The sequence below is a fragment of the Arvicanthis niloticus genome, chromosome 1, assembly GCF_011762505.2.
Source record: "Arvicanthis niloticus isolate mArvNil1 chromosome 1, mArvNil1.pat.X, whole genome shotgun sequence".
In the NCBI taxonomy this organism is placed as follows: Eukaryota; Metazoa; Chordata; class Mammalia; order Rodentia; family Muridae; genus Arvicanthis; species Arvicanthis niloticus.
In genome coordinates this window covers 128,969,589-128,994,019 of record NC_047658.1, presented here as the reverse complement: position 1 = coordinate 128,994,019, position 24,431 = coordinate 128,969,589, and the positions used below count along the sequence as shown (strand labels likewise).

Below are 24,431 nucleotides of genomic sequence, written 5' to 3'. Positions count from 1 at the left end.
TTCATTAACAGTTCCTGCCCTTGACTGAACTTTGAAAATATATTGGAAAGATTTCCTATTGAGTAAATTAGCAAATTAACTGAACTGCTTTTGTATGTTTCACCACCCCAGATACAAATAACCCCAAATCCGAAAAGTCTCATACAAGCCAGGCTGGCCTGAAACTTGCTGAATCCTCAGACTCTGGAGTGCAGGGATTAGCTCAAAACCCTATATGCCTAGTTACAACATAGAAATTCTGTGACAATTGCAAACAAAACCAGGAGTAATATTCAAGAGTTTCAATTTATTTAAAAGTAACCTACAATCTACTTCAGCTTGGTATTAATATCTCGTGGCCCACACCTTTAATCCCAGTACTCACAATTTTAATCTCAAAACTAAAAGCCTGGTTTACATGGAAAGTTACAGGCTATATATGGGTATATATGGGCCCTGCCTCAAACTTGTCATGTGAAGAATGTCTCTACTCAAAGCAAAGAAGCACTTAGCTGTTGTGATAAAAATGGATTTACATCTATTCTACAAAACTCATTTTTACTTGGACAGAAATGTAGTCTGAGGGAAGATTAAAACAGCACTCTGCAAGTTTTAGTTTTTATATTGTGTGTGGATGCTTGCATACAAGTCTAAGAATAAGCAGTTCTCTGGGCCCTGGGGATGAAACCCAGGTTAGGCTTGGTGGCAGCATGTGTAGTGCCCAAATGTTCCCAAAGTGTTGGGAGTTTCTAAGGAAGAGCACTAGGCACACTCACTTGCTGAGTTACCTCTCCAACCCTCAGGTACACAATGTTATCGATGCTAACCAACCCTCCCCAAAGCTAAGACCTACTACTACAGATGGCACCCACTTTCAAGAATTATTTCAAATGAAGACACACATCAAATAAATGCATTTGTACATAAGCAGGTGTTTACACAAAATGAACTAAAATGCACATATTCCATGTGATTGGCTATGGGACAAGCTATTCATTTCTGAACCCCTAAGAACGAATTATATAAAAACAAAACCAGATATGTGTATTAGCATTTTGCTATTTTTATAAGCATTTTCCAGATCTTTTAAGAACATCTCCAATCACTTTATGTGAGAGATCTTAAGAGAGGCATGATAGGTCACATCTGTAACTCAGCACTTGAAATGCTGATGGATTTAACATCAGCCTGGCTACATGGCGATTTACAGTTGGCAGTCTCTAACAAAAATCAACCAATCAGCCAGACACGGTGGTACATACTTGCAGTGTAAAGACTACTGACATCGCTGTTCAGCCTGGGGTACAAGTTTCAAAATCAAAAATAGACAGATCTTAGCCTCTAAGGCAGCAAAGCAACCAAACTCATTGTTTCAAGTTCTAAAACTCATCCTGAGAATGAAATAGCAAGCGGTATTGTATCAAGTGTTTTTAGGTGTTATCATCCTAACAAACGAAGCAGGGCAGTGTGCTAAGGATCCTTAGCATCACAACCCCCCCCCCATCCCAACCCCAAACCAGCTTAGTTTTCCTTTCTAACCATTCACTGGGTTAGAAGCCCAAGCATTACAGATGAGGTCCACTAGATTACATGCAGAGATTTGCCTGTGTACATATCCCAATGTAAATGGCAGCTAAATCAGTCTGGAATGAGACACACTTTGTGAATCTAAGAGTCTAGGAAGAACTCAAATCTTCCTTGGTGCCTTACACACCAAAATTCTTCTCCCTGGCTGATGCTCCTGACAAATTATCTAAACCCAAATTTTAAAAGTTCCTGTATGTGTTTGTGTAGTCAAGAGCTCATTCCTATAATTTCAGCCCTCTGGAAGCTAAAGGCAGGATTACAAGTAACAGGTTAACTTGGGCTGCACTGTGAACTAGGGTTAAGACCCCCAACATCACTCCCTGCCCCAAAATGTGACTATGTAATCACTGGCTATTGTAATGTCAGGGTCTACCAAGTGACCATGTTAAGTTTTAACTCCCACACAGCACTGAAAAGAGCACTTCCTTTAATATGCATGAAACTTCTGGTTCAATCCAACAAAAAGTTGTAAAGCATCAAGCATTTGTTGACACCTGTGAAGAGTAGTCATTTTAAAACAAAAAGTTTTTCCTTTAAAATGGCTCATTTTCAACTCAACGGATGCAATACCCCTCACAGACTGAGGGACTACTACTGCTCAATACATGGACTTCTGTAAAACATTCACATGTCATCTGATAGTAGTATTCCAAGAGTGGGTAGACATGAATCACGTTCTTTCTGCTCTAAAGCCATCTCTGAAAAGCAATGGTTCTACTCATTACTTCAGTTGGTCTGGAGCTCTTAATGTTATTTCTTATCTAAACGTAACACCTGCATTGCATTAGGTTTTCTCCTCTCATTAGATCCAAACCCTTACAGAATAAAACAAGTGTTTTCTGTTTAAAACTACCTACATTCTCATTCAAGACTGTTTAACCAGAAAAAAAAGCACGAGAGGGAAAAACATTTAAATTTCATTCCTTTCTCAAATTTTCAGGGACCAATTCGTATTAACGGTGCCTATCTCACTTTTCAAATTTGCCTATCATATGCCACACCTGAGATTCATGACCAGCTCATGGTATTCATAACTGAATTCAAGAGTGATCATGCAAAATAACTTTGTAAAACAAAGCTATATGAAACTCACTAATAAATTTGAGTATGAAAATCTTCCTATTTTTCCTGTTTAGATGTCTAAGGCTTAAAAACCCAATGAACAAGAAGTTTCCCTCTGTACACTGCTTTTATTATTTACATAATACAATATAGCATCAATGCTGAATAGCATGATTATGTGCAATACATAAATATGAACTATCTGTACACATCTGCAAATCTAACTTAGAACTAAGATACATAAAATTGAAGCAAAACTGAATGTTTTAATAAAGAGAAACTAGGACTGAACACTGCAATAAATCAGAAGTAGTGCCTTGTGTACACACTTAACTATTTACAGATGAAAACAGGCATTACCACAACACTAATCTAACTATACTCATTTATATATAAAAAACACAAGTTTCATACATCACAAAAAACCTTCCATTATAACACAGAAGTGATATTACCAGACAAGCATCAGTGAAGTATACTGCCTTTTCTAGTTGTTATTGTACAATGCTGTAGATAATGCAGCCCATGCAATACACCCAAGAACACTAGAGTCCTACACCCAAATACAATATGATAAAGCAGCCCTCTGCAAGTGGTGCTGGCTACCACTAAAGAAGTCTACTGCAGCCATGTTGGTTATGATTTTCCATGCAGAAGGGTACAGTTACATTAAGAACTGAAGTCTTTAAAAAGCTCTAAACATTCTTTCTTGAACCAAAACATTCAACAAAAGATGCACATGAAAAATTAACTGTTCAGATACCTTTGCAACTTAAAATTCAGATGCATGTTATTTAACAGAGCTGCTATATGTGAAAACCAAACATAGAGTTTTAATTTCTTCTTGTAAACAAATCCTAGTGCAGTTCTGTGCTACAATTTTAGTAATGAGAATGCAGATATCTTCTGGTGCAGGCCAGCAAATAAGCTTCAAAGATTATCTCAGGCACCCTGTTGACTTGATGGTTTTACTTAGAACCAGTTGTGATGTTACCTTTCGCAGAATGTCCTAATTGACCGCTTTTAGAAGACCAATTGAACCAGACTTACACATGAAACCAAATACTGGTTTTGTAGCTTTCTTCCTGCTTCCAAAAGTCATGTCGAAATTAAGGTGAAGTTTGACTATGGTAGTAGACTGCCAGTCCTTTTCTGGTGTACCATTTTTTTTTTAAAGTACAGGCACATAACACTAGCCAAAGATTATACCTTGATTACATTCCCAAAAGGCAGATATGCTGCAAACATGCAGAGATTTCATTCAGTTTGGCACATGGAACTAAATTTTGTTCCTAGTATATGTGTATTTCAATTTGCTGTGCATATTTTTGTCCAATTTTACTGAGGGGAGGGCATATACATTTTGTAGGGCTGTATCTATCCAATTCTGCCTGTAACAAACACCCAAACATCCTAAAATATCAATTATATGACAGACAAGTATAAAGCAAAACTCTGGAGAACATCAAAGGAAAATGGCCATGCATCTGCTCTTTAATGTTTTCCTACGATATATTAAAATAAAAACAAAGTTTCAGTCTCTTCACATGTAGTAATTTTATATTCTCTGGATTTTTTCAGCCACAACAACTGGATTTTCTTTTCTGATTTTGGCTGCAGCTTCTGCCTTGTAATCATATGGACAGTTGTGCTTGTCAGAGTAACGGTGAAGTCCACAAAACAAATTTCCACATCGGCAGTCAAACCCTGCACAGACAAAAGGAATCACTTGGCAACTTGTAGTGATTGGGGAGCAGGGGGGCATTGGAAAGGGGAAAGCAGTCAAGTCACTATATAGAAAAGAAACTGATTTTTAATACTTTATGAAAAAGTCAGTTCCTGACAACAGCATAGAATTCAATAAGTTCTAGAATTAGGACAACTTGACTTCAAAATGCAGCCTTACCACACCATACAGGACCATCAAGTCAAAATACATGACTAACTACAAAATTCTGTGTAAATACCTAGACCATCTCATTCCTGATTCCAAGTAGGCATTCACTGCTGTTAGCTACCTATGCTCTAAGTATTAAAGGAAGGAATCAAAGGGTGAGTCCAAATAAGAAAAATAATTCAGAAGGCCTGAGGTTAATCATAATTACATTAACTAAGCCAACATTTAAAGTGGATAGAAATTAAATCCAATATCTTAACCCGTTAGCCCACCCGTTAGTTCCTTTTGGAATGACTCTTTTAAGGTACAAATTATGTGTTAATACCTGTAAGGCCAACTTTCTTTCTACACATAAAACATCTGTTCTTCTTTGGTTTGGGCAACTCAGGAGCTTTTTCTTCACTTTGAGAAGAACTGGGCTGAGAAACTGATGGACTGGGCTGAGTGACAACTGAAAGACAAGGTTATAAATTAGAAATCTGTCTGGAAATCACCAGCTGATAACTAAAGTTTAAAGAGTAATCTTTAAGAGAAACACCTAAGATTCAGAATGTATGTTTAGGCAGCCTCTCTTAAATGTTATTTCCTGACAATTACTATACTAGAATATACTTCTAGTAAACAACCAGTTAAGAAATCCCTTCAAACAAATAAGCAGTCAGCCACTTTCTAAGATTTTAAACAAATACTATCAAACATACCAGATGTTTGTGAAGTATTAACTTTAAACTACTAAAGAAATTTCAGGGAGACAGAATTTGTTTTTGTTGTTCTGACAAATGGTCTTGTCCTGTAGCCCAAGCTGTCCTTGAACTGGAAGGCCACCATTCTGCCTAATCCTTAAGTGTGCTGGGATTATAGGTAACCACCAAACTGGGCTTCAGAACAGGACTTAAACTGTTTTTACTTTGACTAACCAAGAGACATAAAAAGCCATGGCCCTGCAACTTTTACAAAAATCCTTTTGTTAATTTCTAATAGGATTTGTGGTCACAATAAAAAACTGCAGACTGTTGTATTAAAGTCCCATTCTCACTAGTTCTTTCAAAGACAAAAAAAAAATTTGTACTTGTATACTTGAATAGCAAATTTAGGTATATAAATGCTAAAACCACTGCCTAAACAACATGCCAATTCCAATGCTCTCAGTATGACCCAATTTCTAGGACAAGCAGATTGCTTTAATGTTAGCTTCTCAATGTATATTACCGATATACACAGTGGGATCAAGAACACACCAATGAAAATATTCCACCTACTTTTTTTTTAAGCTACTATGACAACCTTAATATAATTTCCTCTAATGTATGCGAGTACTTGGGAATGCTGTAGCCATTTCTTTGTCCACACCTACAACATTAACAATAAGCTCCTCAGACATACAAGGGAAGGGGAGGATAGAAAAATAGAAGAAAAACAAATAGGAAATCACAGATTTATATAAAGTAACAATAAATTCAGGTAATTAGCTGATCTACTTTCAAGTAGTGTGTGTGTGTGTGTGTGTGTGTGTAAAAATTTGGTGAGTTTTTTCAAAGTAGGACTCATGTTAAGTACAGATTCACCTGCCATTTCATGACCAAATAATCTGACTTTATGAAACTGATATAGTACAGGGAGAAAACAACCAAACACTCCCAAAATTGGCATATCAGTAAAAGTCTCTAAGTCCAACTAAAATTCCAACATTTTCCCCCACAATGGTTTTCTACTTCACTATTTCTTCTCTATCAAAAGACAAAGAAACAAAATAAAACTGATTTAAGTCATGTGAATTCAGTCTTCTTGTAACATTAGGGAACTTCTGGTTGTACTATAAAATTAGCTCCAAAGCTACTACTGCCCACTGAAAAACAAAAACCCCCTTCCATATCTTTAAAGTCTCACAGCACAGGTAATAAGGGTCCCACTCTTATAACTCTCAGTATTCAGTATGCTCTTTCACTTTACTTTTTACCACAACACTAACAGGGCTGAGACTGAACGGTTACTATAAAACTCCTTATGGCCTTGAAATTTAAAGTCATTAAGTTCTTTCCACAGTTTCCAGACTACTTGACTTGCTTTTAAGAGTGAAGGTAATAAAGGGATGAGCAGAAGAGGGTGAAAATACTAATTTATATTTTTTGATGCTATTTATTTGCTTGGCCTATACTTTATAGCTCTCCCTGTGATCCTTCAATGGAAAGGAGAGAATCCCATCACCAACTTAATTCTTTCTCATAGTGCAAAAATTCAGAACTGAACTAGTATTAAACTTAAAAAGCATACCTGGCTCTGACACCTCTGTTTTCGGGGTAGTTATTTTGTCCTCTCTTGAAATGCTCATTTCTGTCATTTGTTGAGTTACAGGCAAGGCAGCCACAGGCACATTTCTATTTGAGTTCAAGCAAACAATTATTTTTAAAGATGTTAAGGGTACTATTTTTTGAGATAAGTTGTTATCAAGTTTAAATTATGTGTTATTTCCAACATGATCAAATGGCACCAGATTAACTTAAATTTGGAAAAGATTGGCTGCTCAGCATAAATGAGTTAAGAATAAAGTAATTTGATAAGTGGCTCATCAACTCATGGCTGCATATTTGTATAATATCACATTGTATATCGAGAAAGTATTTTAACTGCCTAGAATTTAAGGACAAAAGGAGCAGCTGTGTTTAAACACACCTTGTGAGGCACTGCAATAGTCTTGCTCTTTACAATCCCTAATCCTCAAAGAAATTAAGAACACAACATTTTTAACGGTGGCCTTGAAGGGTTTATGGAGTATGTAGTGATATACACCTTTATTCAACGATCCAAGAGCCAGATGTTAATAGACGATGGAATCCTCCAGTGCTCAATGTAGGCAAAGCCAAGGCCACCTGATACAACCACCTTGATTATTGTATGTATAGCAAAGACATTTTCATTTTCTATTAGAGACTCAGAAATGTTCATTCTTACCTTGATTTTTCAGCTGTGCTGCCAGCAGCACCTTCACAGTTGTTTAAACTAGCATCTGCTCTCTGTACAGATGCAGAATCTGAGGTAGGACTGTTGGAACCACTAGCTGTCCCTATTTAAAGAAAGAACTCTGTAAGAAACAATTTAGCACTACAAAAATCCACTTAGTAAAGACGTAGTAAGCATCAATACTTGCATTTAATTTAGTGATCTAAGCACCTTCACTGCACTGCAATCCTATACTTCACATTCAGACAAAAAAAAGAGTCATATCTCAAAGAACACATATATTAAAAAAAATTTCAAAAAAAAAATTAAGAATATTTTAAGAAGTCTGCAGAATAGTCATTTGTTCCTGAGGTAGTCACTCCAAGCACTTGGGTTGTTGTCTTAATGTTAAGTTCTTGTCAGGCATTCTCTCCTTGAGTTTTCGACATTCTCTTGATTCTTAGATTTTCTCTCCACCAGTTCAAGTGTTTTTTGTTTTTTCCTTGGAAACAACTTACCCATTGGGCTCATTCTGCCACTATTCTGCTGTCTCTGAAGATGTTCTTTGTAGCAAACAGAACACATTCCATTTGTCCTAGGATTCCCATAAAAGCCACATCCTGTACTACACAGCATGGGCCCTGGGGTCTGGTTAGTCTCCTGAGCCATATTTTTCTGCTATAAACAAAACAGAATTTCTAAAATTAGCATGTCTCAAAAATAAATTTAAATACAATCAACACGATATCTTTGCTATTATTTCTGAACACCAAATCTGTTACTAACAAAACCCAAAATTGTTAATTAAGCAAATAGTTTACTAACTTTAAAACAGTGAATTAAAGAATTGTTTGTTAGAGGACTGAAAAGAAACTGTACCATTAAACACTCAAGTGTATGATGTTTATCTGTTACTATTTAATTTTAGTTTCTGAGAATGTCAGCCTGCCAGTTATCCAGGTTGTCTGAATCAATTTTGAAAACTTGTCATTTTTACTTTCGTCTCTTGTACTACAGGCCAACCATTCAAATGATGGTTTCAATGGGCTAAACATAAAATAGGGATGAAAAAAACACATCCCCACAATATAATCCAGCTAATCACCTTTTGATATTTGAAGGTGGCTGAATCCTCTGATTTTAGCCCTACAGCTTTTAAGTAAATATTATCTTATGGTGTAAACATTTGCCTTAATGTATGTACGTGCACATATATCCCTGGTGCTCAACTCCCTACAACTGGGGGGACCTCCAGTTAACAGCTTTGTGAGCCACTATGTGAGTGCTGGGAACTGAACCTAGGTCCACAAGCACTCTCTTTTAACAGCTGAGCCATCTTTATGGCCCATCTATACAGTGTTTTAAAAATCACATCCTGAACCTGTCTTAAAGACATACTTGAGCCCCACTGGGTAATACTTCCACTGAGACAACCACCTGTAACCTCATCTAGAAACCTGGGAAGAAATGATCAGCCCCAAATTTTTCAGTGTCTATTAACTTTAAAAAGTATTTTTTTTCTCCTGTCAAAACTCCAAATTTTTCTAAGCCAAAATGTAGTAAAGTAATATAAAAATGTAATCTTTGGTCATGGTTAATAGTTAATGTTAGGCTACCAGAAAACTTAACATAGCAACTTTTCCAAAAGTTGTTTAAAATTAGCATAAAAATGAGCTGAATTTATACTAAGTTTTCCTCTCTGTAAGAGAAAATACACATTAGGAAAAATTATCTTTGAAAAGAATGTTGTAAAAATATAACAGTACTTGGTTAAAAGTAAATTGTGACCACTCATTTTTTTTCCAAGTATTGCACAGTACCACACGCCCTTTTAACTCTTTACCAAAAATCAAAAAATGAAGGAACTAACCAATTTGACCAGGACAGAAGAATCCTGTCAGTGAGTACCTGGTCTTAAACAGTTAAAAGACAGCAATCCTTCCTTCCCCCCACCCCCTCAGCACAAGAGCACCTTATTTTGAGCAAATCGAGCTTGTATGTAGTGATTAAAAGCCACAGTTTAGAACAATAGTAGTAATTTAGTTGACACTGTCTCTTTAAATAGTGAGTGGAATTTAGCTGACTCATTTCAGAGCAGGGCAGTGTAAATATTTCAAGATTACTTGTGCAGTTTAATAAACACTTTTAGCTGAGGTTTTAAAATGCTGAGTGTAACATAAGCACAGAAAAAAAAAAAGGATTCAAATAAATTATGTATCTTCATTTTCACCACGTAGTGTACTGACCTTTACCCTACGCAAAAAAGTTGGATCTTTTTTAGCCTGCTTTAGGAACTGTGCTAATCTCATTTACGACACTAACTTCCAGGGACACTTGGTATTCTTTAAAAGTATACTGAAAGAAATTCCAAGACCAATAGATCAGGTCAACTCTCCTCTTAGTAAGGAAGCACTTTTCTTATGGTAATGAATATCCCATCCAAAGCCTTCCCCATAGACAAGGATCTTATCTTTAGAAAAACACAACTCAAATCTTAAGCAGATAACACAGAAAGACCAAGAACCAAGACATTATTTTTCTATAAGGCTTCCCCCTTCTAGTAAGTCAGATTTTAAATGCCATCACATGTGCACAACTTGCTTTAATATTTCTCCGAAGCTTAGATCACATGGGAGGGCGCTTCAGCCTGTCACAAGGCTGCAATGTGACAAGCTGAGCTGGATGGAGGCTCTCACATAAAGCCTAGTCAACAGGGGCCTCTGAAATCAGCTTCTATTTATATCTCAGAGCCTGCCAACTCCTACACAACCCCAAGAACTAACGATGCAGCATTCACATATCTCACATAACAAAACAAAATGCAATTAAGGCCTGCAGGTTTTTCTAATGCAGGATCAGAGAACAGCCTCACGTTCAATCCACAATACCCAAGCAGAATAAATCTTAAGGTAAAATGCGGTTATTAAAAGTGGAGAAAGCACGGAAGCACAAACACTCCTTACATTTAATGACAACTACAGGGTGTTTGTTAGTTTAGATATGCTGTATTTCCCTTACATTCTGGGGGGGGGGGGGAACAAGTTGTTAGAAACTTAGTCATCCATAATCCCCTCTGGCATAGCTAGAATGTTTTGTTTGTTTCGTTTAAGCAAAGTTCAGGGCTTTTCCTAGCTCATCGCTTAAAACAAACCTCACTGGACTAAAAACGATTTTCCAACTCAAAATCTGAAATGAATGAGTTTTTCTTTTAAAGTATGGGGTAGCCGTTTCAGGCGCACATGATGGTTAAGAATGGCAAGATCACTCTCACCTCGAGGTCAGACCCGAATTCTAAGCTCTAATGTGCCACTAAGCCTGACCTTGGGCAAGTCCTTACTCTCCAGGTCTCAGTCACCTCTACCAAATAGTTTAAAAAATAAAAATAAAAAACTCCTTTCCATACTTAATACCGGTCCCAGGCACAAATAATTTGGACAACTAAAAGAAATCCCTCATTTGGAGCGGGACACTTTAAAAACAAACTTAAAAGGTAAAAGTGAAATATTTTCAGCAGTCGAATTAATTCTCACTTAAAAAAAATCAAAGTGAGAAGATAAAATTCGTTTTTATACTATCCTTTTGATTACTAAATACCGATTTTAAGAAAGGAGGCTTTGACCTATATATTAATTTCTTAATATCTCAGGTAATATTCTTAGGCAGCTTCAATCGACAGATAATTTATATCACCCTCTCTCAAAATACAACTACACGGAGTGCATGGAAAGCCAGCAAAACGTCAAGTTCACAAATGTTCACGTAGGAAACAAAGGGAGAGGCGCTCGACTTGCTTCCATGAAAAGGATTTTGAGGGAGAAGCTTAATCGCATTGGAAAAACGAAAAGCCCTCCGGGAGAAGAGCCGTGAGTCCGGGTTCCAGCGATTTCGACCGAGTTCGGGACCCAGAGGCCCCCCATCCCCCTCGCAGCGCAGGCCGCGCTCCGGGAAGCCCGGTAGGGCCTGCTCCAAAAACCACTGAGTCATGCACTCGGCGGTCCCTCGCCGGAACAACTCGGCTGTGCAGGGAGCCGGGCGCGGCAGTAGCCGCCTCAGCCATTGTCTGTCCGGCCGGCTGGCACCTGGCGCCGCCGCACGCCGGGCATTGTCCCGGCCGGCCGGCCGGCTGGCCGAGCCGGGCCCGTCTTTGTGCTCGCTGATCCGGCGTGCTCCCGCCCCCGCGCCGTCCCGGCTCGCGCCACTTACCCTGCGGGGCCCGGATGCACTAGCGAGCAGCTAGCTGGCGCGCGACGCCGGGCGGTGGGCCGGGCTGAGGCCTCCGGGAAGAGCTGGCTAGCGGCCGCCGCGGGCCGGAGCGGATCGGACCGCAGGCGGAGCTGGGCCGGCGCCGCCGCGGGGGCCTCCTTTGTTCCTGCAGAAGCGCCTAGGCGGCCGAGCCCCGCCGCAGCTCGGGTGGGAGGGCGGCGGGGGAGGAGGAGAACCGCAGGCCGCGGGGCTACCGCCGCTCCAGGCGCTCGGCCGCCGGTGCCTCACGCCTCCACTGCGACGTCCCGGCCAAGCGAGGAGGCGCGCGGAGAGGCCTGAGAGCCGACAGGGCCCGAGGACCGCGCTCTTCGGGCTTCCGCGTTTGCCAGGGAAGCAGCGCGGCTCGGGGCAGCGAGAGGACGCCTGACGAGATGCACACAGCTCCGCGATCCGGACGACTGACGCTCTGGCTCTGACCGGCGCTCGGGATCTGAGGGAAAAAGGCGGCGGGGGCGGGGCCTGTGCGTCAGCGAAAACCCGGTCGGCACGCCCACAGCGCGATGACGTCGCGGGAGAAGGCCCCGCCGCTGGCCTGCAGGCACCAGCTGGGGGCGGGGCCGCGCCTGGGGGCGGGGCGAGTCCTGAGGCTGCGGTCACCGTAGCCTAGTCACCCTCCGGCCCGCGGGACCCTGGGTGGAGCTGCTGCGGCCGGTCCACGGAGGCAACGCTTCTATTTTTAACCCTATTGTCCGCCCTCAGCCTCCCTAGCCAGCCCAGTTCTCACGCTTCGTCCCCAGCTCCGCTAGGGTCTCCTCCCCGCGGGACGGGAAGGCGCGGCCGGGAGGAGGCTGGCAGGGTTCCGGGTGTCGCCGCAGCTCCGCCTGCCGCCGCCCAAGGTCGCGGTGCGCTGCTGGCTCTGAGCTAGGACCGCCCACCAGCCCCAGTCCCAGCCCCAGCCCCGCGCCGCCGTTCTGAACTGTTAGGCCAGCCTATAGAAACCACTGGAAATTTACTATTCCAGTGAAGCACGGAGAACAGGGACCAGCCTGATGAGATGGAGCGAGGGGACAGACAAGCTGGACCCCAGGCAAGGACAAGGTGCTGGGTATCTTCCCAGAACACGAACAGAGGAAGCTCTCTGCTGGCCTCTCCGCGGTTCTGGGCACAACACGTCCCTGTCGACCTTAATACATAAGGACTACCTTAGCGGCAATCATGCACTTAGGGTTCTTCACTTCCGGTATTTATTTAAGACCCCCCCCCCCCCGGCCTTTCTCCTAGGTACCTTAGCGTTGGCCTCGACTGGGACACAGGAACCTTATTTCTAGATTTTGTATTTGTGACATTGTGGGGGTAGTATGGGGGAGGGGTGCTGCCCTGATGCTCCAAATCTAACAGCTCCCTGCACAGCAAGTGGGTTACCCGGTACATAATGTATTTTAAAAACCTATTTTGGGGGTTATATTGCTATGATCAAGTGAGGTATTTGAGACTTAGTTTGGGTCATTGGTCTTAGGATCTTTGGGATTTATTTCCGTAAACTAGTTAATAAAAATAACTGCTACCATTTGCCCGCCATTTTCAGTGTCATCTATTTTTCATTTAGGGTCTCCTTATTTATCACAGCAGTTTACTGAGAAAAATGTCCTGTCCATTTGTCACGGTAAGGTAGTCACGATGAAGGATGGTCTTGCCTGAAGCGCTAGAGGCTAATGTAAACCATACTTACGAGGATAAAAATAACTTTAGAGAATTTTTTTTTTTTTTAGAAAAAGAACATAACTTATTGTCTCTTTTTATTCTCCCATTAAAAAGGGGCTTTATAATTTATATTGTCCAATTTACATAACAGCAAAATCATTTTAAAATCAGTGTGCTGATGCTAACATACACATCTACTAAACGCCTAATCAGTAATCGATCAGGTTAGACGTTATGGCTGGAGAATCAAGAGTCTTTTATTTTATTTACATTGAGTCAGTTTGAATACAATTGTGTGCAGTGTAACTAGAGTTTTAAGAAAGAAAGAGAATCCTCAGCTCCCGCTGTCTCTTCTAGAAGCTCCCGACCTGTTCTGATAAGCTAATTAAAGAAAAAGTTTTGTTTGTTTTGGAACAGTCTCATTGTGTGGCCCCAGCTGACCTGAAACTTGCTTTTTAGGCCAAGCTGGCCTTGAACTCACTGAGACCTGTCTGCCTCTCTACTTAGTAAGGGTACAGCAGAGTATGTTAAGAAATGGAGCTGGGCAGTGGTGGCACACACCTTTGATCCCAGCACTTGGGATGCAGAAGCTGGCAGATTTCTGAGTTCGAGGCCAGCCTGGTCTACAGAGTGAGTTCCAGGACAGCCAGAGCTACACAGAGAAACCTGTCTTGAAAAACCTAAAAAAAAAAAAAAAAAGTAAGAAAAAGAAAGAAAGAAAGAAAGAAAGAAAGAAAGAAAGAAAGAAAGAAATGAAAAAGAAATGGACCATCACAGACAGAGATTGAGAGAACAGACAGAGATTGAGATTGGGAGACTAAATAGGTGTCCAATAATCCCAAATCAGTATTTGGGGAAAAACAAGCAGACAAACGAAAAAACATAAGCTCAAAGTCTAATGGTGGCACACTCCCCTTTGATCCAGCACTAAGGAGGCAGAGGCAGATGGATCTCTGAGTTCCAAGGCCAGCCTGGTCTACAGCTGCAAGTTCCAGGATAGCCAAAGCTGCCTAGAAACCCTGTTTCAAAAAGAAGGTGTCAAAAACAAACAAACAAAAATAGATTAAAGGCATTCTTAAGAGATTTAGTTCTTGTGCCAGGCTACAGTCTCAGATTCAGTGTAATTGCCTTCATTCTAAGGATGGTTTAGCCTGGTGAGTTTTGTTGTTCTAAAGTATACAGTGACCTCTGTGCCTTAGTGAAATTAGGTATTAAAGGAGGAAAAAAAAAATCCAACAACATATTTTGCCTTACAAACTCAAAAAGTCAACCTTTTTTAAAAACAAAAGTAGTTTTAGGTTTTTATTATAATAGGGCTTGGGTCTCTAAGAAGTTAATTTAAATTTGTTGTTTAAAAAGATGGCTGTAGTGGTATTCAGTTTTAATGCAATCACCCCCACCCTGGAGGTAGAGGCAGGCAAATCTCTAGGGTTGCAACAGCCAGATGGGGAGTTCCAAACCATCCAGGGCTAGACTCTGACAGATGCCTTGTCTTAACAAAAACGAAGAACAAAGAATATAAAAACAAAACAAACCAGGGTTCTGCCTGTGTTTCAGTTACAGCTTCCTGTGTTTTTTCATTTAAAAAAATGTAGCTATTTTAGAAGGGTGTGGTGGTACACACCTTTAATTCCAGCATTTTATCAAGTGGAGGCCAGCCTGGTCTACAAAGTAGAGTTTCTGGTCAGCCAGGGTGACACACTGAGTCCCTGTTTTAGAATCCAAATCAAGATAATTACTTAGCCATTGTCCCCTAAGATAGAGGAAACTGTAAGGAAGAGGGCAGCGTAGGAAAGAATGTATGAGCCAGAGGTCAGGGAGGAGAGTTGTCCTCCAGCAGGTGCACTCAGGAATTCCCAGCAGCTGTAGTGACCTGCACAAGATCAAGACAATTGCTGTTCCAGCATGGATGGGGAGGAGCCCTGGAGAACCCATCCACACCCGAGCAGCTATGGGGCAGGGGGGTAATTTTTGTTAGGAGAGTATGGTCCCTTGAAGGTTACCCATTTTCCTGTTGATGACCCCACACCTATGCACATATGCACACAATACTTAACTGAACTCAGTTATTTTTTTAAAAGAAAGAAAATCCCACAACGCTGGAAGGGAATATGTTGGGGGTACATACAGATCAAAATAGATTGTATACGTATATGAAGCTCTGAAGGAATAATTAAAAAATTGTCAAGATTTTAAGCGTCCTACAATAACTAAAATTTAAGTCATTATTTGATCTTCAATACTGGCGTAACTGACCTTCTGAGTGTTCAGTAACTGTACTTGAAGACCCAAACCAATAAGGATACAGGAGCTAAAAGGAAAACCAGCATTCTGGTCTATACCTTCAGGTCAGCAAGATCCCAAGGGATTGCGGGACACCTCTGAATGGGTCCTACAGCTCCAAGTGGGTGACCTCTGCTCTCTATCAGAGAGGCTGTGTAACCACAGGTTGGACTTCAATGTACATTCCAAAAAGAGAAGGGTAACTCGGAAGAAAATGTCTGCATTGTTTTAGAGGGAAGTCACGTGGTCAGCATGACCTTGGCCTATCACAACAGTTGGCACTACTGACAGAGAGAACTGCAGGCACCAAAGCATTCCTAATCCCTTAAGAATTACTCTAAAAAACTTCACTGACTTCTCTTAGATCACAGAAGCTGCTGCTGTGGAGGGCATCAATAGGCCCCTATGCAACTTCCTTTGCAATCCCAGCACAGAAGACAAGCTCTTAACTCCCAAATGCCTTTAGGTAGGATGGAGCAACAGGATCCTGTCACTCAGACCCAAGGTGACCAATTTATGACCATTTCATCTCTAAACTCCCTGCATGCAGCAGCTCCAAAACATATTCAAGTTATAGCCAGGCCTGATCTCTAATCAGAGACCCTACTTCCTCTTTAAAAGAGTACAAAAGGAATTTCTTCTCCTATTGGATAACTGTTGTTACTAAAGGATGTTTGTCATCTACAAACTATTTCAGACCCTCTCTACCAAAACTAAAAAGAGCCTTACTATTTAAAACAAACTTCACAGTAAACCAAAATTGTTTGATTTCCTATTTGTGTTCTTAGACATGATTGGTGATAATACAAAATGGAACACTAAAAGCTAAACTAGACTTTAAAGGGCAACATCCAGGGCTTTCAAGATGGCTCAGCAATAAAGGTACCTGCTGGCAAGCCAGGTGATCTAAGCTCAGTCCCATGGACCAACATGGTAAAAGGAGAGAACCCAATTCATAAAAGTTATTTGACTTCTTTATGTGACCTTTGACCTATCCATGCCAACACATTCTAAGTTTAAAATATTTTTTACAAGAGGGAGTTGGGGGGCAGGGGGGAAATGGGGCAAACAATATATGAACTGTTAACACACCATCCCAGTTGTAATTCAAAAGTAAATTCTATTTCTTTTATGCTTTTGTTTATTTTATTGTTTTCCTTTTAGGAACAGTTGATATACTATATGCTCAGTGATTATAATTTCATGCTAATTTCCTTAAGTCCACTCCACATTCTTTTATATTGTACATAATATTATTATGTTGTAGCAGGACATTTATTCTGCTACATTGTATTTGCAGTGGAGCTTGGTGATTAGGCAGTAGAAGAGGAGGTGGAGCTGGGAGAAGAAGAGAGGGGGGGGGGAGAGAAAAAGAAGAAGGAAAGGGGAGAAAGAGAGGAAGGGGAGGAGAAGAAGGAGGCTATCAGCCCTGGAGAACCACAGATGGGTTGAAAGCTGTCCTGGGTAGCAACTTCTATCAAAAGGTTAGATATTGGGTAACAACTCTAATTGTGTGGGCACCTTATTAATTGAGCAATTCTAAATATATAAATCCTTTAGATAATCATTAAGCTTTAAGAGTCTTCATTCTACCAGGTACTGCAAAGATGACAGATATTGTCTGGGATTCAGCCAAGCTTTGCGGATGCAGCATGGGGGATTGGCAGAGCCATCCCCCACACTGGCATCTTGTAGGTGCCAGGGCCTGAGCTAGCCGGAGCCCCAGTCAGATGCGAGGAGCAGCGGGAACATGGCGGCTGCCCGGAACAAGCCAGACCGGGCTCTGTTTTCTAAATATTACCCCTACTTTATGTAGTCATCAGTATGTGTACTCTGTAGGGTCTCATTCCTATACTCAAAAGTTATTATAAAGCAGCTGCACAATAAGACCTGAAAGCTCTTAACTATTCTGTGTGAGGGTCTGAACACAATGAGTGAAATCAGTTTTCTTCTTCTATATGTATGTGGGTTCTGGAGGTTGAGCTCGAGTTGTCCAGCTTGCAGTTGTCAGCAGGCAAGATCCTTTACTTACTGGAAATCTCACCAGGCCCTGACATAAATTTTAATGACCTACTACTACTATCGTTATCAGGTACTTTATAAATGCTATTTTGGGTGCTAATTGTAGCAATGAGTTTTGGCTACACCGGCTTTGTGCTTTCTGTGGGAAGCACACTTTCAACCACCTGCCTGCGAACTCTTTGGATCCACAAATGAAAAACATACACATATTAGCTTACTTTTGAAATGCCTTGGCTACTCAAAGGCTGGGCAGTTCTAATCCTCCCTCCGCTAGCATACTTTTCCCTCTGGTACTCCTGGCTCAACACCTTTTAAATCTACCTTAAACTTTGCTGCTCTGTTACTTTCTGTGAAGCCCATTAGTCTTTGCTGCCCAAGGCACTCCTGGGCAGCCCTTCTAGGGGCCGCTTTCTCTTTCCTCCTACATGTCTGATGATCTTTCCTCTACAGTTTTAAATCTCTTCTGTCTCCCACCACATCATGATAATCCTCCTCCGGTCTCCTCCCTCCCCCCCAGCCTGAGCAATCTAATGGTCCCATCCCGTCTTCCTTTGCTCAGCCATTGGCCACTGGCATCTTTATTGGTTGATCAAAAACCAATTAGGGACAAGGACCCTTAGCATTTGGACATGCAAGATTCCCAATTGAATTAATTAAAATTAATCTCCAACAGCCAGTCTTAGGATGTATCTCTGTTCAGTGCAGAAGAAATCATAAAAGATAGATTTTTCAGACTTGTTGAGACTAAGGTACTACAGGGAAATTGAGGCAAGATCAAAAAACATGAATTAGCTGGGTAAGGTAGTACAGGCCTTTAATTGCAGTACTGGGGAGGCAGAAGCAGATGGATCTCTGAGTTATAGGCCAGCCTGGTCTACAGAATAAATTCCAGGTCAGCCAGGGCTACACAAAGAAACCCTGTCTTGAAGAAAGAAAGAAGGAAAGAAAGAAAGAAAGAAAGAGAGAGAGAGAGGGAGGGAGGGAGGGAGGGAGGGAGGGAGGGAGGGAGGGAGGAAAAGAAAGGAAGAAAGGCAGACAGACCAAAAGGGAAAGACAGACAGTCAGACAGACAGACAGACAGACAGGAATTATAGTGATATAGAAGGAAAGGATTGCCTCAAACCCAGAGTCAGATTGCAGCCTCTGCCAACCAAGAAACAGGAACTCCAGCACAACTAACATTTGTAAAGGCTGCTGACATCGAGGTTACATTTATTCTGTGCATAGATATTTTATGTAAAAGTAACTGTGAAGTAGGATTAAGGCTTGACTGTATGTGACCTGCATAGGGCTTCATTGCTTTCCCAGACATTTGAGAATCTCGAACCAGACTCTAAACTCTTTTACAGTAAAGATGATCACCCAGTGATGTCCTTCAGGTATCTTAGCAACCCTTTCATGATAGTAACTTCAAGTCCTGCCAAAATCCTATACATGAGTGTTGTAAAGCACAGTGAGCTGTGACTCTCCCTGGCTGGGAGTGAGGGGGGCTGATGGGGGACACTCTTCTTTGGGATGCCCACTTTATGCTCTCAGGTATTTATTTTCTTAGTGTCTCTCTTAACCTCTTTCTTTCTGTCAACCCTCATGCTTAATTAAACCTATATTAAGTATTTTTCTTAATCTCAACTTGACTTCATAAACTCAGCTAAAATTCTTTTCTGAAGCTAAACCCACAGTTTGACTCTAGTCAAGACATTAAAAGTCTAAGAAATGCCCCTGGCTGTTGAGTGTGACAGTGAGCAAGCTGTTCCTCCTACCTGTGTCCCCCACATAATGATAGGTACCAGCTGAAACAGATGTTGAAACACACATTGGTGGGGATGTTACCCACTTCTCATGGATCTTACCTTTATGCAGGCAAAAAAGATAATATCACATAAATGTTTAGCTATGAGTTGGCAAATATTTTAAAAGAAAAGTAGCATATGCTATAGATACATACACTAATCATACAGAGCTGAAAAACTCAAGTCAGAGGTCCAGACACCCCACCCACAGAGGACCCTGCCTGATTTCCTTGTCACTGTTTGTATTCTGTTAAGGAATAAGCTAGTATCATCACTTTAGGGTCCCATTTAAGTTGTAAATTAGAAAATGGGCCAGAAGAGAAAATGATCAGAATAGAAAAGCAAATATAATTAAATTTCTTAAAGTAGAAATGTCTCTTAAAAAATAGGAACGTGCAGGGCAGTGGTGGCGCACGCCTTTAATCCCAGCACTTGGGAGGCAGAGGCAAATGGATTTCTGAGTTTGAGGCCAGCTTGGTCTACAGAGTGAGTTCCAGGACAACCAGGGCTATACAGAGAAACCCTGGCTCGAAAACCACACCCCCCCCCAAAAAAAATAGGAATGTAAGTTATTGGTCTAGCTTAGAATATAGGGATCTGGGGTTATTTTGCACTATTAGGGTTCTCTAGAGTAGCAGAACTTACAGAATGGATCTCATATATATATATGACATGTATATGAATATTGATTGTTATATGTATGATTATATATCATATATTATTATAATATTAATTACATGATTATATATTATATATGTTTATGATATATCACTTATGTATCATATATATGAATATGATTATATGTCATGATTATATGATATATAATTATATGTATTTAAAATATTCAATCATATATATTATATAGTATATAGTATATAGTATATAATATATTGTATGATTATATATTACATGTATAATATATTATGTATACATATATATGTATATGTACATATATGACTTATTAGAATCACTTACAAGCTATGGTCCAACTAATCTAACAATGGAGGGTGATTAACAGAAAGCCTAAGAAACCAGTAATTGTTCTGTCTAAGAGGCTGGATATCTCAGCTGGTCTTCAGTAGATGCTGTAATTCCAAACCGGTAGGCTCTAATGCCAGGAAAGGAGTGGACTTGCTTGCAAGGCATGAACAAGCAAGCAAAGAGCAAAAGCTTTCTTCTTCCATGTTCTTATATAGGATTTCAGCAGGAGGCATGGCCCAGATTCAAGGTCTGTCTTCCCTCCTCAAGATCTGAATTAAAGGCACTGTGTCTTCCTGCCTCAAGATTTGGATCAAAGAAAGATGTGTGTCCCACTTCAAAGGTGAAAAGTGAATCAGATGTAGATTTACCCACTTCAAACCAAGCAAAAGATATTTCATAGGTGAGCCCTCCATTTCTGGATTATAGCACATTCTAAGTACAGTCAAGTTGACAATCAAGAATAGTCACGTGATGAAAATAGAATTATAATGGCCAAGTTGCTTCTGGTACTGTTGTTATCCTGCCATAGATAGCTCTTCTTTGTCTCTCTGTACTCCCTAAGGGAGAATGTGAAAGGGAGGCATGTAATCAAGGCCTCTGCTGGGTGTTGATATCCTTTAGATATGACTTGATATTTGCACTGTGTCCCTTCATTTCCAGTCCTCCCCACATTTCAAAGATTAGGCCAAACCAACTCAGTATTTAAAAGTCAGTTTTGAAATCATCAACCAAAAGGATTATCGAGTTATATATAGGACAAGTCAGTTAACAATGCAGTGTAACGGCTCTTTGCAGCGTTTGCCTCTGTAAATATTAATGACTATGATGTTAGAGAGATGGCTAAGCAGCTAAAATACTTGAAGACGTGAGTTTAATCCCCATGGGTGGAAGCAGAGAACTGACTCCTACAAATTGTCCTCTGACCTTCACATGTGAACATACACACATACTCAATAATGGATTGTATGTTGTCTCAGATGAATTAATGACTGGCTGATTTTTTTCTGAAAAAGAAAGAAAAGTAGTAAGGCATGTATCAGTTATTATGTAGGCCTTCTGGTAATTTTTATGTCTATGAGTGTTTTGATAGAGTTGGAGAAAAGGTCCAAGAACTTCAGCATTGGGCAGGACACTCAGCCCAAAAGGTCTCATGCACACTTCATCAAATGGCCCCACTAAATCAGGCTACAGCAGTAAAGAACTATTCTCTATAAGCGGCTCAATACCTCCTGCCATTAGCCAGTTCGCCCAGGCCCTGGACCAGCAAATAGCTGCTTAAGCTTGCTCACTCATACAGGCCAGAGACAAAGCAGAAAAAGCAAGTTACTGGCTCCTGCTGAGAAGAAAGCTGCTGGAAAAGAGGATGTCCCAACTGAGAGACTGCCTGTCCTTCAAGCAGGGCTCAATACAGTTACCACCTTGGCAGAGAACAAGAAGTCTCAGCTGATGGTGATTGCCCATAGACCCCAATGAGCTGGTAGTTTTCCTACCTGTCTTGTATTGAAAGATGGGGGTCTCCTACTGCATCATCAAGGAAAAGGCCAGGCTGAGGTGGCTGGTTCACAGGAAGACATGCACCACTGTTGCCTCCACACAGGTTAACTAGGAAGACAAGTGTACTCTGACTAAGCTGATGGACGGTATTAGGACCAATTACAATGGCAGATATGAGATATGTTGCCACTGGAGAGGCAACGTCCTGGTTCCTAAGTCTGTGGGTCACATTGCCAAGCTGGAAAAGGCAAAGGCTAAAGAACTCCCTACTAAGTTGGGTTAAATATACACGGTTATGCTTTCTGTACATATATAATTACAAAATTTAAAAAAATTTAAATAGCATGATGACATTTTGCCCAGTTGGAGAATTTTTGGCATATTTAAGATATGATTAATATAAAAATAAATAATTTTTAAGGCTAAAAGACCAAAAGTCTTTATTATGTGTATAAATCAAGAATTAAATTCAAAGTGGGCATAGTGGCAAAATCCTTTAATCCGAACACTTGGGAGGGTGGATCTTTGTGAGTTGAAGACTAGCCTGATGCACAGAGAGAGCTCCAGCCAGAGGTATATAGGAAGATGCCGTCTCAAAAACAAAAACAAGGGCCGGGCGGTGGTGGTGCACGCCTTTAATCCCAGCACTTGGGAGGCAGGGGCAGGCGGATTTCTGAGTTCGAGGCCAGCCTGGTCTACAGAGTGAGTTCCAGGACAGCCAGGGTTACACAGAGAAACCCTGTCTCAAAAAAACAAAAACCAAAACCAAAAACAAACAAAAAAGCCAAAAAATAAACAACAACAAATAGCTCAAAAATAATTGAATTCAAGGGAAATGGATGACTTAATATGTACATGTATACATGTAATTTGCCATCATATCACCCTTTAAGAAACAAGACTCGTTGGTCTTAAGAACTCTAAGAAACCTCTGTGACTGAACAAGTCAGATGTAGGCTATTGTGTTTGTTTTTAATGCCAGCACTTAGTTGAGAATTACTCAGAAACAGCCTGGGCTCGTGGGTGGAGTCGGCTAGTAAGATAGTCAGAGAGCAGCACCTAAGATGATACAGAGCTTACCCAGTGAATAACTGTCCTATGGCCCTAGATATTGAGCAACAGGAAAGAATTACAGAAAGTGGGCAGACACCTTTAGAAGGAGAAGGATTCGGGCAGAAGACTGGCAAAGTAGGAGGAGACAGGATAAGGTAGGCCTGTGTTGTGTGGGCAAGATAAAGTCAGATCCTTCAAATTTCTGAACTTTTATTTGTTGATGCATGTCTGATTTAAACTCTTTCTGTATTGTGATTTACAACAGCACGGTTATCTCTAAATGTGTGTGTTATTGTCATGACAGGAAGCATGGCAGTGTGTAGGGAGATATGGTGCAGGAGGAACTGAAGGTTCTAAATCTTGATCCACAGGCAGCAGAAGGAAGCTGTGTGCAATGCTGGGTGTAGCCTGACACACTTCCTCCAACAGGCCACACCCATTCCAACAAGGTCACACCCACCCCAACAAGGCCACACCTCCTAATAGTGCCATTTTTTATGGGGCAAGCATTCAAACAGGTGAGTCTATGGGGACCCCATACCTATTCAAAGCACCACAATGTGCAACATACAAATTAACATGTCAGGAAAATCCAGTGTGTGTGTGTGTTGGGGGCATTGGATAAAATTCTGAGTGAATGTGTGTTATTGACATGAGCATGTCCATGCCAAGGATGCCAATGCCTTGAACTCATGGGAATCATAAAACCTTGCCATTTTCCCTGGTTGCTGTATAGATGGTTACAGTGTGTAGACCACAGCTTCCTCCTCCCAATGCTTACCACCTGAGATTGTTCCCATATAAAAACCACATATCAAGATTAGCTAATCCTACAATCCTACTTCCTGCTTGAGGTGTATTTAATAATAAACTTGCTGAGTCTCTTGGCTGTGGGTGTGTCTCTATCAGAGTGCATAGCCCATCCAATCCGGCTCTTCTGTACATGTCCACGTTGTTCTTCATTCTCTCAGTGCCGAAAACAGTGCAGGTGGAGGAGTGTGTGTATGTGTGTGTGTGCGTATAGGGTCATATACACACATATATACATACATACCCATGAAACAGTTGGCAAAAGAAAAGTGAAAAATCAAACTGAAAAGGGGGAAAATAAATAAAAATTAGTTTCACCAAAGATGTTCAGATGGCAAACAAATGTGCCAAAAGATGTTAAACATAATCTGTCATGAAGAACATAAACACTTAAACACAGTGTGGCAGGCTCAGAGACTGACACAGGAGGATCATAAGTTCAAGGCTAACCTGGGCTGTAAGGTAAAACCTGTCTCTGAACAAACAGAGCAGTGATTCCCATTAAACACTATTCAAAACCCACTGGAAAGGCTAGTCATACAGAACACTGGCAGACATGAAACACTAGTAAGGATGTAACAAAGTCTTGTTGAAAAGTGCAATGAAGCCAATTTAGAAGACAGTTTGATGCC

At 40.9% G+C, this 24,431-nt stretch overlaps 1 protein-coding gene across 2 annotated transcripts; it reads right to left on the bottom strand.

Moving 5' to 3' along the window:
- Positions 1–2,736: 2,736 nt before the first annotated feature.
- Zfand5 (zinc finger AN1-type containing 5) lies at positions 2,737–12,533 on the bottom strand. Of its 2 annotated transcripts, XM_076918385.1 has the most exons (7): positions 12,450–12,468; positions 11,666–12,155; positions 7,981–8,140; positions 7,475–7,586; positions 6,797–6,900; positions 4,851–4,976; positions 2,737–4,335 (listed from the first exon to the last, which is right to left on the bottom strand). In XM_076918385.1, the coding sequence occupies exons 3-7, from the start codon at positions 8,129–8,131 to the stop codon at positions 4,187–4,189; spliced, it is 642 nt and encodes a 213-aa protein (XP_076774500.1). In that variant the 5' UTR covers positions 8,132–8,140; positions 11,666–12,155; positions 12,450–12,468; the 3' UTR covers positions 2,737–4,186. The 2 variants fall into 2 exon arrangements, with proteins under 2 accessions (XP_076774500.1, XP_034350675.1); XM_034494784.3 differs by having other exon boundaries at positions 11,666–12,533.
- Between the last annotated feature and the right edge of the window lie 11,898 nt (positions 12,534–24,431).

What these genes read in the sequence shown, in the direction of transcription:
- Zfand5 (XM_034494784.3), bottom strand. Translation starts at nt 8,131, where the DNA reads ATGGCTCAGGAGACTAACCAGACCCCAGGGCCCATGCTGTGTAGTACA. An exon ending in AGCACAGCTGAAAAATCAAG is followed by an intron (nt 6,901 to 7,474) that starts GTAAGAATGAAC and finishes GAACTCAAATAG; the next exon opens with AAATGTGCCTGTGGCTGCCT. An exon ending in AAAGAAAGTTGGCCTTACAG is followed by an intron (nt 4,336 to 4,850) that starts GTATTAACACAT and finishes TTGTCTGTGCAG; the next exon opens with GGTTTGACTGCCGATGTGGA.